Genomic DNA, 12,949 nt, shown 5'->3' on the forward strand with positions numbered 1-12,949 from the left:
GATGCAATATTTAAGACTCCTTTTGATTCTTACTTTTTCATAGTATTCACTGGTAAATCAGTTAATTTAATTCAGATGGAATCTATGTAGCTTTAACTATACAAATCCAAAACTGGGTGACTACTGAGGAGAATTAACTGACTTGCCAATGAAGGCAATAGGAACAGCAGATGTGCACCAACTTCACTATCTTTTACTGATATTAACAATTAATTTCAGTTAGCACATTCTTAATATTGTTTGGTAGGTGTGACATGCCTTCTCCATTTTCGTAGGGAGATCAAGGTCAGAGAGGAATACGTGGATTAACAGGACCAACAGGAATGCCTGGACCCGCTGGAGCTAAAGTAGGTTTATCACCACGTTACGTGTGTAAAAGCCCCCCGAGGCTGTGCTTTGTTATAGATCTCAGAAACAGCTGTCCCAGAAGGAACTTGCTTCTTAAAAAATAATTAAAAAAAAAAGTTCAGCTAAGGCTTCTCTTAGCAAGCCACACCCTATAAACATCTAGAAGCATTTTTTAAAAAACTTTGCATTTACCATATTGCTTTCTTGTCAGTTTGGAAAAAGTTAAGGGACACTAATACTGGTACTTTTATGCTGAAATATTTGGGAAGATAGTATGGTGTACAGCATATACATACGTGATAGGACTTTATTTTCCCTTACACTGACTCATGGCTGATATTCTTTTATGGATATGGAATTTCTATTCAAATACTCAGTACTCGCTGAAAGTGAGCGAAGGGCTACTCCAGGTTTCTCCTTCCGTTTCTTACTAAGTCCTATTAAGTCCTCACATAAGAGGAAAAATGAAAAGGGGTTAAAAAGTACACTGAAAGGACTATTTAAAAGAATCTACTTCCTCTAACAGAAAAATATACATGTTTTCAGTATACTTACACAGCTGGGCAGGAAGCCTTGAGTACTGGATGTGCTAGACCAAGTCTCGAGTACACCAATAAAGGGGTTTCTAATAACATATATTTGTCCAGTAACTGAGAAGAATCTAATTTCTATTGAAAAATCAGAACTATGCTTGTTATCAGTTCTTCAGACAGATTTCCACATAAACAGGATATTAGAAATTCTAATAGAATTTTAATTGAATATTCTACATTTTTGGATAAATGTTTTCTCCATGAGACGCTCATGCTCACTTTCAGAAAAAAACATCATTTTTACTCTCCTTCCTTCACTGCAGGGAGAGCCTGGTGTGCCAGGACGTCTTGGAATGCCAGGCCCTCCTGGAAGAGCTGTGCCTGGACCAAAGGTAACATCCACACTCCAGCTCCTAGTGCTTATAAACACAGGATGAAAACTGTGCAGGTGGCCATGTCATGGCCATTTACATTATTCATGTAAATAATTTCAGCCTTATGAGGTCAACTAAAACAACTTCTTTCCTATGAACACAGATATCGACTGTATCCAGTTTAGTTACCACCATGCCCTGGTACTAACTGTATGCCAGCTTGAGGTGTGGCCTACCTATGTTCATTTCTTTATTTCAGATAACCTTGGATATCAAAATACTTTTCTTTCTTCTGCTTTTGGTGTTTAGTGTTTGCAATAGCAATAAATAAAATTAACTGTTACATTTGATATATATAAATTTCTATAACAGAAATCCAAAACCACTGTGATTCGTGTTTAATAAAATACGTAACTAGAGTCTATATTTTCTTCATTGCAGGGTGACATTGGGTTACCTGGTCTTGCTGGACCAATTGGAGAACCAGGTTTTGGGCTTCCTGGGGCAAAGGTAGCTCCTAAATTGGTAAACTAATTTCTGGTAGAACTGTAAAATAAGGCAGGATTTCAGTGAAGCAACGGCAAATCACCTAGGATTGCCAAGCGTTCCACAGTTCTTAATATGTATGTCGTACCACACAGGCAGAGTATAAAGATTTGCAGAGCCACAAAACCATGGATGGTCAATCTTCCAGACTCCATGAACCATAAGCTTTCACACGGCAGAGAACCAGGAGAAAAATAACTGGTTTTAATTGATGAGGGGTCAATACAGAGCGAACACCTGATTTATGTGCTTACAACGGCCTACCTGTCAAGCACAGTTACATTTTCTCAGCCAGGCTTCTTTGCTTCATTGCTCATTTTGACACAGGGTAATCCAGACTCCAAAAAGACCTCAGAACCTGGGCCAAACTGGCAATTTGAGAAGAGATGCCCTAAATAGTGGAAGAAGAACATGAACAAGTAGCTAATCTCTAAGGGCTCTAATCTAGCACTTCTCTAGTATTGCCTCAGTGTTACTTAGATTCAACTTTTGTAAGCTGCTCTTCATTCCAGGGCTGATTTTGTCTGAATGGCAAGAAACTTGGGATATATAAACCTAAGTTTCTCAAAATAAACTATATCCTGCCCTCCCACCCATTTTTTTTTACTTAGTGAATTTGACAATACTTTTGAGTAGAGCCCTTATCCCTTGTTCGAGTGAATTGAATACAGTTACAGAAGGACGAGAAACATGTAACAGTTTCTATCCCTTTTTGATCAGTTAGTGGTTGTCAAGATCTTTGAATTTATTTTCATCGGGAGGAGATGATGATGATGAAATCACATACTTTTCTGGTATAGTCCTGTTAATTCAGAGAACTGCATGTTGTCCTATTTCTCGGAATCCAATAGGAAGCAGGTCCTTTGCTCAGAGTTGCAAGTCTCTCTCCCTCAGCCTTAAGCCCCTAAAGCTCTTTCAATTGGGCGACACTATGTGTTTCTGTGACTATGTTCTTCACTTTTTGCTGGTTTTGCCAGTATTAGTGGTTTTGCTGTTACTTCACTCTCAGACACACATCTGCAGTAGGCGGCTCAGGGTAAAACCTTTTACAGTCTCAATTCTTTAAATTATTTTTGCATGGGCCTTTGCTTGCCACTGTTATGCATGTCCACGTTTTGGGTAGCTACAGGGACAAACACAGTCTTGATCATCCATCCAGTTGTAACTGAGCAACTCAGTGCACCATTCAGTATGGCTGTGAGGGTTAGAGTCCTCTTAGTTTCCCTGGTAAATCCGTTCCTGAGATATTCCAGCTATCTGGGTCCATGAAAGGAGCTTTAATGAGGTTCCACAGCATTATAGAAAAATACAGTTCTGGAACAACAAAACCAGACAGGAACCTTATGACAGAAAACAACATTTTTAAATTGGCCACACAAACCACTGTTGTCCCCCGTCCTACATTCTTTGTCTCACCACACAAACATACAGCATGTGCAGAAACTATACAGAGTTTTCCCAATGCTCTGCAGCAGTTTATCTATCTTCAGTTGTAAGAATTACATAAAGTAGCTACTGAGTGATTCAGTTCCCATGATAGACTTCTGGCTGGCTGGCTGTTCAGGTCCATTTCCCCAACACTGGAATTACAATAATCATAATAAAAATATGGGGAATGTGACTGAAGTCCTTCCTTCTTATATGTAGGCCACAAATGACAACAGACAGAGCTCTTGAAAAAGATTCAAATTAGTGACTTATAAGTGAAAGATCATGTAAATCCTCAGCACTATTAAATATCCCAGTTTTAGTCCAGGATTAATAACTTACAATAATCATTCACATAGTAAAATACCTTAGCAGATAGACAGACAGATAAAATCAACTTACGGTATATTTGCCAAAGAAGTTTCATTTTCATGGAAAATTTCCTGGTAGCAATTGTATTTGCATTCACCTCATCTATTTTTCCTGCCTTCATCAGGGTGACCGAGGTCTTCCAGGACCCCCAGGGCCCTTTGGGCCAAAAGGAGATGGTTATCCTGGCCCACCTGTAAGTTTATAGACTTTTTTTTTTTAATTTGAATTGGGAACAAATAGGTGCTACACCAAAGTGATTAGCCTCCCTGCCTAACATAGATTTGCTGGTCTAAAAGCCTAAAAATGCTCCTCAACTGTGGAAATGCATTTCAGCATAGAAGGAAAAAGAAATCTCCCTCTGAAATAGTCACATCGATGTGAATTCAGGGCAACACCAACTTCCAGAACCACTAAAAAAGCAACTACTGTCCAAAGAGTCAGAAGAGCAAATCATCCCCAGTTCTGTTCATTAGGTTGTTGCATGTGTGGCAAATAATTGGTTGGTCCACAGTCTTTACAGAGGTCTTTACTGGTAGATATGACCACTCCCTGCAAAAAGGAAACAAAGAAAAAAGGTTCCTTCCTCTCCCTTCCTTACACAGGTATGCAGCACTGGCCTCACGTGATAGTCCTCTCAACAGTGTGCTCCACCAGCCCTGGCAGTTACATGCCTGTGCAGTGAGGAAGTCCTAGGAAGATTGCTGGCTAGAGTTAGGGAGTTTGGTGGCACAATACCATTTATCTGTGCTAAAGGCAACAGTAAAAGTGCATGCAATTGCCACACTGAGGAATAAAAATGAATGAATGTCAAAATGGAAATTGGAATTCAATTTATACTACTTCCTGATATTTTTGTGCAATCTAATGCAGAACTGCTTCTGCACTTTCCTCTCCAGATCAGACTCCTTTGTCTTCAAATACATGCAAGCCTCCTGCATGACACGCAACACAAATGCAAATGGCACTGGCACCACTTCTAGCTTATCAGGGTAGAATTTAACTAATTGTAGACCACAGTGATCCCACTAAGAGACAATATATTCAAGATACTACTATATTAAAGTTAACAAAAGCATATAGTCAATATAGCCATAAATTAAATTAATATTCTGTCTGTGTATAAAATTTCAGGGCTTGCCAGGCCTTCCTGGGATTCCTGGTGAACAAGGCCCAGATGGAGTTGGACTACCAGGACCTAAGGTACAGACTTTAACTTCTAGAAAAGTAAATGCATGTGTGTACTCTTCTTCATGCAGATATAATTCCTACCCATAGGTCACAGTCAGAAGACCTTTTTAATCCAGCTTTAACTTACTTGTCTGTCTATAAAACGTAGATCCCATAGAAGATCTTGAAGATTCACTTCAGAACTCATTCTGATGCTGATTAGTTCTGGGATTACTGGAAATATACAGGCAGTTGAAGGATTGAATACAGCTATTTAAATATGCTTAATGTCTCTTAAAAGGGTGTACATCTTTTTTCCACTCTCCTCCAACCCCTAGCTGTCTGAAGGCACTGCTAGGAAAAAAGCCAGGACAGTGCCAATGTGAGGATAGAAGCTGATTCAACTGACAGGCAGCAAGCAAACACTTGGGATTTTTGGTTTGGGGAACGTGGAGTTCATTTTATGATATGTGAATTGTAATTCCTGTGTAACTATTGCATAAATGACTGTACATGTCTTGAATATGTTTAGACCACTAGCCAGTGTTTATCCCAAATAATGTTCTTGTCCTGCCTGCAATAATCATGTGTTAGCATTGCTTAGACTTGCACTGTGCTGTTCAACAATTCTCTCTTTGTCCCATTTGAGTACAACAGATGCTGGGAATTCTAGAAATAAATTAAACTTTGGTATTCACTACTTAATTTTTTAAGTATCAACTTGCAGGGTGATCCTGGTAGTAGAGGACCAGTTGGTCTCCCAGGTCCCCCAGGAGAAGGCCTGCCAGGACCAAAAGTAAGCCATTTAAACAATTATGTCTCCCATTGCTTATTTACTAAAAAAGAAAAAAAAAAGTATAGTATAAAAATGCGTGATCGTGCATGCACATCTACATGTTTTCTGTCTTCACTCTTCACTAGAAACAACTAATCCGACAAACAGGATAACTAAGGAATACAGTATCTTTACCTTGTAGAAAATCAAAACCATTTCTGGTCACTAGCCATAAACTATGGCCTTCTTCCTATTGCATATGATAAATCATGAAGTTATAATCTTGCAGTGAAGATCAGTGACAAAACATTTAGCTCCTGCAGACATCAGCTGCAATTGAGTAGCAAAAATTTCTTCAGACCTAGTATTGATCAGAATTAATGGCCTGGCAAGCACTTACCATGTCTTGCCTATACTACTGGTACAGCTACAGGCATACTGTTGAGTTCTAGAATTAATTCCTCTTTTTTACTGTATAAACTAAATCAATAATCATCTAATGACCAATATGATGACCAATCCCTGCAGAAAGGATTAATTGTGTAATTATAATACACATCATCAAAAAGGTCTGGAAATAATTGTAACTATAAAAAGCAATTTTCACTATGAAACCTCCCAAATTGGAAACTCTTATGCTCCTACAGCTCAGCTTTACAAGTCGATTAATACAAAAGACCTGTTTTAGAATGTATATGTAAAGAAACCGAACAACGACAAATGCAAAGATTTTGCAACATAATAATGTATTACCTGCACAACATGGCTTATTGGTCCCAGAGATTCAGTTCATGTTGGCATGAAGACTAGGTCCAGAGCTAAGCAGTGGTGAAGCACTTCCCAGCCAGAGCTAGTCCCAGGGACTGGCATGTGGACAGGATCCTCACAAATGAAGAAATCGAGAATTTCATGCAGGGATGCTGAAATAGGAATATAGGCATAAAATTAGTATTGTACTCTGTGGGTTTTGATTGCTTACTATGAATAACATATGGAACTGAAGTTCTGGAGTTCTTTTAAAAACTAGCTTATAAATTAGCAACAAGTATTTATTTGCAATGCCACGTTAGTATGTATCTCTCTAGGTCTTACCATGTAAGCTTAATGGTGATGAAAGATAACATAACAATAATAATCCTCTCTTAAATCTTAATTCAGTCCCCAATGTTCCACCAATACAATCCATCCTTCAATGCAATGTGTATCTCTATTAGCAAGGTGATTTATGTTCAATGAGCATTAAGCCCTGAGTGACTCCTTTGAAGTGTAAGCTTGATTTTAATGATCCAATAAAGGATAAAGAGTCTTTGTCAACTAGAGCAATCTTATCCCCACTACTTCTAAAAAGACATCAATTTGGTAGAGGATAGACACAAAATTAGATGGTGTTCTAACAATTTATTGTGTATTTTTATTGTGAATCTTGTATTTAACGTATGCAGGGTTTCTCTCTAGGGAACCATAGGACGCCCAGGGCCACCTGGCTCTCTGGGACCTCCTGGTGAAGGTATTCAAGGAATTAAGGTAAAAAGACTCAGTTTCTTTAATATTTAACCTGTGTTGAGTGGTCAATCTGACTATCACAATGTTAAGGAGATTTCACATTGTTTCTTATATGAGGAGAACTTCAGGCTAGAAAATGAGGATAACATGAGCACCTACAAAGTACGTTCTGTCTCTACTGCTGTAAACAACAAGCCCAAGGGGGTGTGTATTGAGGGAGAAGGAAGCAGCGGCATCTTTTATCAGTGAAAGATAGCCATACAAAATTAAAAATACCATTCCCTTTTCCACAACTCTCATACCCACAGAGACAGTCTGAAGTAGTTATATGAACTACCACCTATGGTAGAGAAAGAGTCTCCATCCTGAATCTATGTGTAATATTAATTTTTCTCTGTAATATGCACTTTTACCCAAAGCATAGATCAGATGAGACAGACCCAAAGACAGAAATAAGAATGGGGGAATGAAAAGGAATAAAATGGGATGGAAAGAGGGAACAGTAGAATTAGAACCAATAATGATCATGCGGGTTTTTGATATTATATATCTTTAGGAGTAGACATACTGATGAAGTATTTAGGAAATACAAGCTAGTGACTACATTGTCTCAGGTGCCTCAAGACAATTGTTAAAATGCAGTTTCAAACACTTTCTCTTTGAACATTTAAAATTAACGCATGACGAATGATTACCTGGATTATTATTAGGGGGAACAAGGAATTCAAGGAATGCCAGGACCACGAGGTCCCCCTGGAGAAGGGCTTTTGGGACAGAAGGTATGATATCTAAATCAGAGATAACATCCTAGACCAAAGCCAACATACTGGAGTCAGCTCTCATTGAAGGCATGTGAATTTTGTGAAAAGGGAATGGGGATTTGGGAAAACCGCAGTCATCCACATGATCATTTTAATATTTTATAGCAGCATCTCTTTCAGTGTTGCTTATTTTAATATCATATGAGGCTTATCTTCTACTGCAATTAGAAGAAATATAGATATAAGATTTAATATTGCTGCCTCTCTTTTACCCACCCACAATGCAAAATTTGGGGACTACATCAATGTTAAGAAAAAGAGAAATGTGGGTTGGAATCAGTTTTTGGTGTGATCACATCAGCTCAGAAGCCCTGTACAAAATCCCACAGCCTGCTGAAAATCAAACCAGGAGGCACAAATTAATCTGTTTGTTGTTCCAAACCCCTTTTCTGGGCCAAAAGGTTTCTCAAAGTGATATTCCCATTATTTGTCCCATCTATGTCCTCGCCATTCTTCTCAAATTCCTTACTGTTATGTTATTTTTCTCAGATACAGATAATAATTTCCATCATGCAATATCCCATGAAACCACTCTGCCTGCATGTACTTGTTTGAGATGGTTCATTTTTCAAAATGATTCAGCTCTTTTTTCCCATAAAAATGCTCTGCCAATACTACAAGTTATTGCCAAAATTCACAAATACCAATTGATTTAAATAATCTCTAACAAAGATTTCTAACTCATGTCAGAAGCTGAAGGTAAATTTGACAAAGACAGCTGGAGAGAAATGTGAAAAGTGTAATAAAAACTGACTTACATTTTCTGTCTGCTTACCAACATGATTTTAAAGGGAGATCGAGGAGCTACAGGTGAAAAGGGGAAAAAAGGAGAAAAAGGTGATGTGGGTGACCCTGGTTTATCTGGAGAACCTGTGAGTAACTCAGGTTTATCATGTCTGTTTTCTTAAACTGCTTAAAAATAAAGCTGGGTTGTGTGTTCTTCTTGCTATTTAACTATATATAATCAAATACTTAAGAAACTGAAACTATGAAAACCTTTAAAAGCATAAAGAAGACATTTCCATGCTCAGTATCCCACTTCCCATGGATGTGGTTTCTTTCTTAAGGCAGTGAAAGACAATTGTGATGTTTTAAGACAAAACTATGCAATTCTATTCTATGGCTACCAAGTAACTGCAGCTCAGACCTTCCTCAAAGCTGATGAACAGATGAAGGGAGACAAAATGGCAACTTCTGCTGATAGGCAGGTCCCCAAAAGCTGGAAAGCAAAATGTGGTGCCCTTCTAGTCTGACATTTGCATACTCTTAAGTAGGGATACATAAACACCATCGCTGTTCTTGCCCTGACACTGGCCCTATTAGACTCATATATGAGCAGAATTTCTGATCATCCCAGGATGTCAGGCAGGCATCCAGTCTCTTGAGAAAGGAAACAAACACAACATGGTAGGCATTCTCCCTTTCTAATGTAAACTGACAATCAGTGATTTAGTGGGAGACTTGAGGTCATCCAATTTCCATAAAAACATCACCACCTGAGGAGGTTGTAGATACTGCACGCACAAGGTAATATCACAAGAACACTACTTTTTCTAGCCAAAGTTCTTATTTGCCAAATATTATTCTAATAATGGTATTGATGAAGTCATATTCTGAATTACAATGTTCCTAATTGCAGTAGCTTAATTAACAATCACTGTTACAGGGCAAAACTGGACCAAAGGGAGAGCAAGGCCTAACAGTAAGCAAACTCCATTATTTAAATCCCATTACAGCAAGATATAAACAAAGATACTATCAGATGAAATGTAACCTGTGTTAATTATTTTGGAAAGAGCTTTCTGACTAGAAGTGTATTGATATATTGATATATTTCAATATATTGAGTATTGATATAGAAAGAAACTACACAAAGATTTCTGACTTTTGCTCATCTATTTTATGCTGAAATGGAATTTAAAGTTCCTGGTGATTTTAGGCATTTTTCTCCTACGTGTTCTTTTACAGTTAGTGTTAGATGGCCCAGGTGTATACCTGCTGCAGGAAAGTTTTTAAAAAGTATTTAGGAGCTTAAATATCTTCAAACCTGTTGTGGCCTATCATGCTATAAACTTAATTATATTTCTGGTAAGCCTGAACTGCACTAGACACAAATTCAGTACATGTCAGTGAGTATATAAATACTACTGAGGTTTATGATGGAAGCTGAGCAGCAGTAGCAACAGGTTGAAAGACTGACTCAATGCCAAATGCGTCCTGTCGTGCACTTCAAAAAATACAACAAATGATTGCTCTAATAATGAGAAACACTTTGTTTGCATGTCACAGAACCTGTAACTTCTGTGAACAGACAGCTCTGAAGGCAGCAGCTTTTTTTTTGCTGCTGAAAGCTGGGTAATAGAGTGGGCCGGGTACACCATGGTTCACAAATCCCAGTTCTGTTTTGAGTTGCCACTCTCTGCCATATGCCAGCTCACTACAAGCAATAGCCTTCCTGAAGCTATTGAAAAAACTTTCACTCCCAGTACACTTAAAAGGGATACCCGTATTATTCACATGCTAAAATGTGAATGGGTTTTGACTTTAAATCTTAACGAGAACAAAATCATCACAAAACATTCTTTACAATAACAGTAGTTAATTGTTTTAGATAAAGGTGTTACTGTGTTGTCAAATTAATGATTCTTAAATGTCTCATAAAATAGTTAATTGTAAAATGAGGGATGCACTCCAAGCTTGGAAGGTCAGGTTTGAAAGTTAAACAGTAAGATTTTTTCATTAAGTCCTTGTAGGACACAGTCATTATAAACAAAATCTTTGGTAGTGTCAATATTATACCTTATTTGAAAGAGGAAAATTGTAAAATATTTTATATTTAATTTTTTTCATATCCAGAGAGAAGATATAATTAAATTAATTAAGGAGATATGTGGTAAGTATTCAGGAAATCTTTAATTTCAGATTCTATTTTTTCTTCCTTACATTTACATTCTCCTTTCCAAAAGGATACAAAGTCAAGTGATCATGACCTGTTTTTTTTATTTTTCCTTTGCAGGCTGTGGTGTTAAATGTAAGGAAATTCCTATGGAGCTTGTATTTGTGATTGACAGCTCCGAGAGTGTGGGACCAGAAAATTTTGAGATTATCAAAGACTTTGTAACTGCTTTAGTAGACAGGGTAACTGTAGGCAGAAATGCTACCAGAATTGGCCTTGTGTTGTACAGTTTAGAAGTTCGGCTAGAATTTGGTCTCAACAAGTACACAACTCAACAGGATGTTAAGCAAGCAATTAGAAAAATGCAGTACATGGGAGAAGGCACTTACACAGGAACTGCTATCCGTAAAGCAACCCAGGAAGGATTTTTTGGTGCTCGAACAGGAGTGCGAAAAGTAGCTATTGTGCTAACAGATGGCCAAGCAGACAAGAGAGAAGCTGTAAAACTAGATATTGTCGTTCGAGAGGCTCATGCTGCAAACATCGAAATGTATGCAATAGGAATTGTAAATACTTCAGATCCAATACAGGTTGAGTTTGTGCGTGAACTAAATCTGATTGCTTCTGATCCAGACAGCGAACACATGTACCTTATTGATGACTTTAATACCCTTCCAGGTGCGTTCATTGCAGTTTTATTCTGCATTATATCTGATGCTTCTCAGAACGGGGTGGGGTGGGGGAGAAAGCTTTGCGTGTAACATATCTTTGTGGATATGTTATGTTTTGATGCTGATCAGGATTAGTTACAAGGTGCAAAGTAATAGGAACCTAGAGATACAGATTCCCTTCTTTTAAGGAGACACATTATAGGGCAATGATTCATCACGCCAATGGGGGATGCCACCTACAGTGTAGGAAAACAGCTGCTTAAACTAGCTTTCTAAGCTAAGTGCCCCTGTACTGTAAATCTGCTGGACTGGAAACCAGAATCAAACCCACTGGGGTAAATTCTACTTATTCACTTCCATTCTTAAATGCATATAAATAATCCAAAGGAGTAATGGATTATATGTGTATTATTTATGTATATAAATAATCCAAATTCAAAAAATACATTTAATTTCTCAATATGATGAGGTTTTTACTTTTTTTTAAACAGCTCTGGAGTCCAAATTAGTCAACCAATTTTGTGAAGACGAACACGGTACCTTAATATACAACCGTAATGGAAATGGTGCAAGCATAAGTGGACCATCTTTCCGTTCAGGATCTTCAAGTTCTTTACATTACATACTCCAGAACAACCATGTTAATAGACAATTGCTTTCAGCACAGACACCTGGAGTACCTACAGTAGAAAGTCCTCTGAGTCTTGGCGATCTTCCTCAACCATTAACTCCGGTACGAAAATTAGCAGGCCTTAATGAGCCTGCTTAATGAGCAAAAGTTTTTCATATATATCCTTCTCTGTTGCCTGATGTAATGTGTAACTTTCCCTCAACTTTTCTACAGGACAGGTACTCTAATAGCTCCTTTAAATTGATATGCTCAGAGCTGGTTGTTCCGAGTAAGAGTTCTGATGTTGCACGCAGGCAGTTATCTAATGGCATGCAGGCAGTTATCAAATTTATTTCTGATACTGTTACAAGGATTATTATTCCTGTGTTTAATACAATAATATTTGTGCCACAGTGTGAAACATAACATTATTAAAATGCAATCACACTGTAACAATTAAGTCTAAGAATAGTAATTAGACTCAGTTGTAGTCTGTATTTTTAAGTTTATAAATAAAATTTTGTAAAGGTCAACTAAAAAAAAATATCCCAGGTTTAGGATTGACAACCCTCCTGGTAAACCAACCAGGTGAGGTTAAAATCTTCACTCTTAACACTGAAGTCAGGGTAAATGGGAAGGAAAAACATTTGAAAACCTCTAAGTGATGAAGGGCTTGTTCATTTTGAGACACTTCGCAATGTCTGAAAAGCAAAGAAAATCAAATGCTTATTTCAGACCAAAGTACCTCCTCTGGTAGTATATGAAGCCTATGAAGAGGAACGAAAGGAGGAAGAACAGTCATCCTTGCTAACAGTGCACACTAGAGGTATTTTTATCATCATTCATTTCTTCATATTCATTTTTGGCCGATCAGAAATCAGTGTCTCACTCTGTTCCTTTTCACC

At 37.8% G+C, this 12,949-nt stretch overlaps 1 protein-coding gene across 1 annotated transcript in view; it reads left to right on the forward strand.

The window, feature by feature from the left end:
- Positions 1-12,949, forward strand: part of LOC141463374 (uncharacterized) — a 35,588-nt gene that overhangs the window by 20,507 nt on the left and 2,132 nt on the right. The window contains exons 20-33 of the mRNA XM_074145729.1: positions 276-347; positions 1,205-1,273; positions 1,697-1,765; positions 3,726-3,794; positions 4,733-4,801; positions 5,496-5,564; positions 6,999-7,067; positions 7,757-7,825; positions 8,659-8,739; positions 9,534-9,569; positions 10,724-10,760; positions 10,884-11,441; positions 11,926-12,167; positions 12,780-12,870. Of these exons, the coding sequence (XP_074001830.1) occupies positions 276-347; positions 1,205-1,273; positions 1,697-1,765; positions 3,726-3,794; positions 4,733-4,801; positions 5,496-5,564; positions 6,999-7,067; positions 7,757-7,825; positions 8,659-8,739; positions 9,534-9,569; positions 10,724-10,760; positions 10,884-11,441; positions 11,926-12,167; positions 12,780-12,870 (1,600 nt within the window). The remainder of the gene's footprint in view (positions 1-275; positions 348-1,204; positions 1,274-1,696; positions 1,766-3,725; positions 3,795-4,732; positions 4,802-5,495; positions 5,565-6,998; positions 7,068-7,756; positions 7,826-8,658; positions 8,740-9,533; positions 9,570-10,723; positions 10,761-10,883; positions 11,442-11,925; positions 12,168-12,779; positions 12,871-12,949) is intronic.

Source organism: Numenius arquata, chromosome 3, assembly GCF_964106895.1.
Source record: "Numenius arquata chromosome 3, bNumArq3.hap1.1, whole genome shotgun sequence".
Lineage (NCBI taxonomy): Eukaryota > Metazoa > Chordata > Aves > Charadriiformes > Scolopacidae > Numenius > Numenius arquata.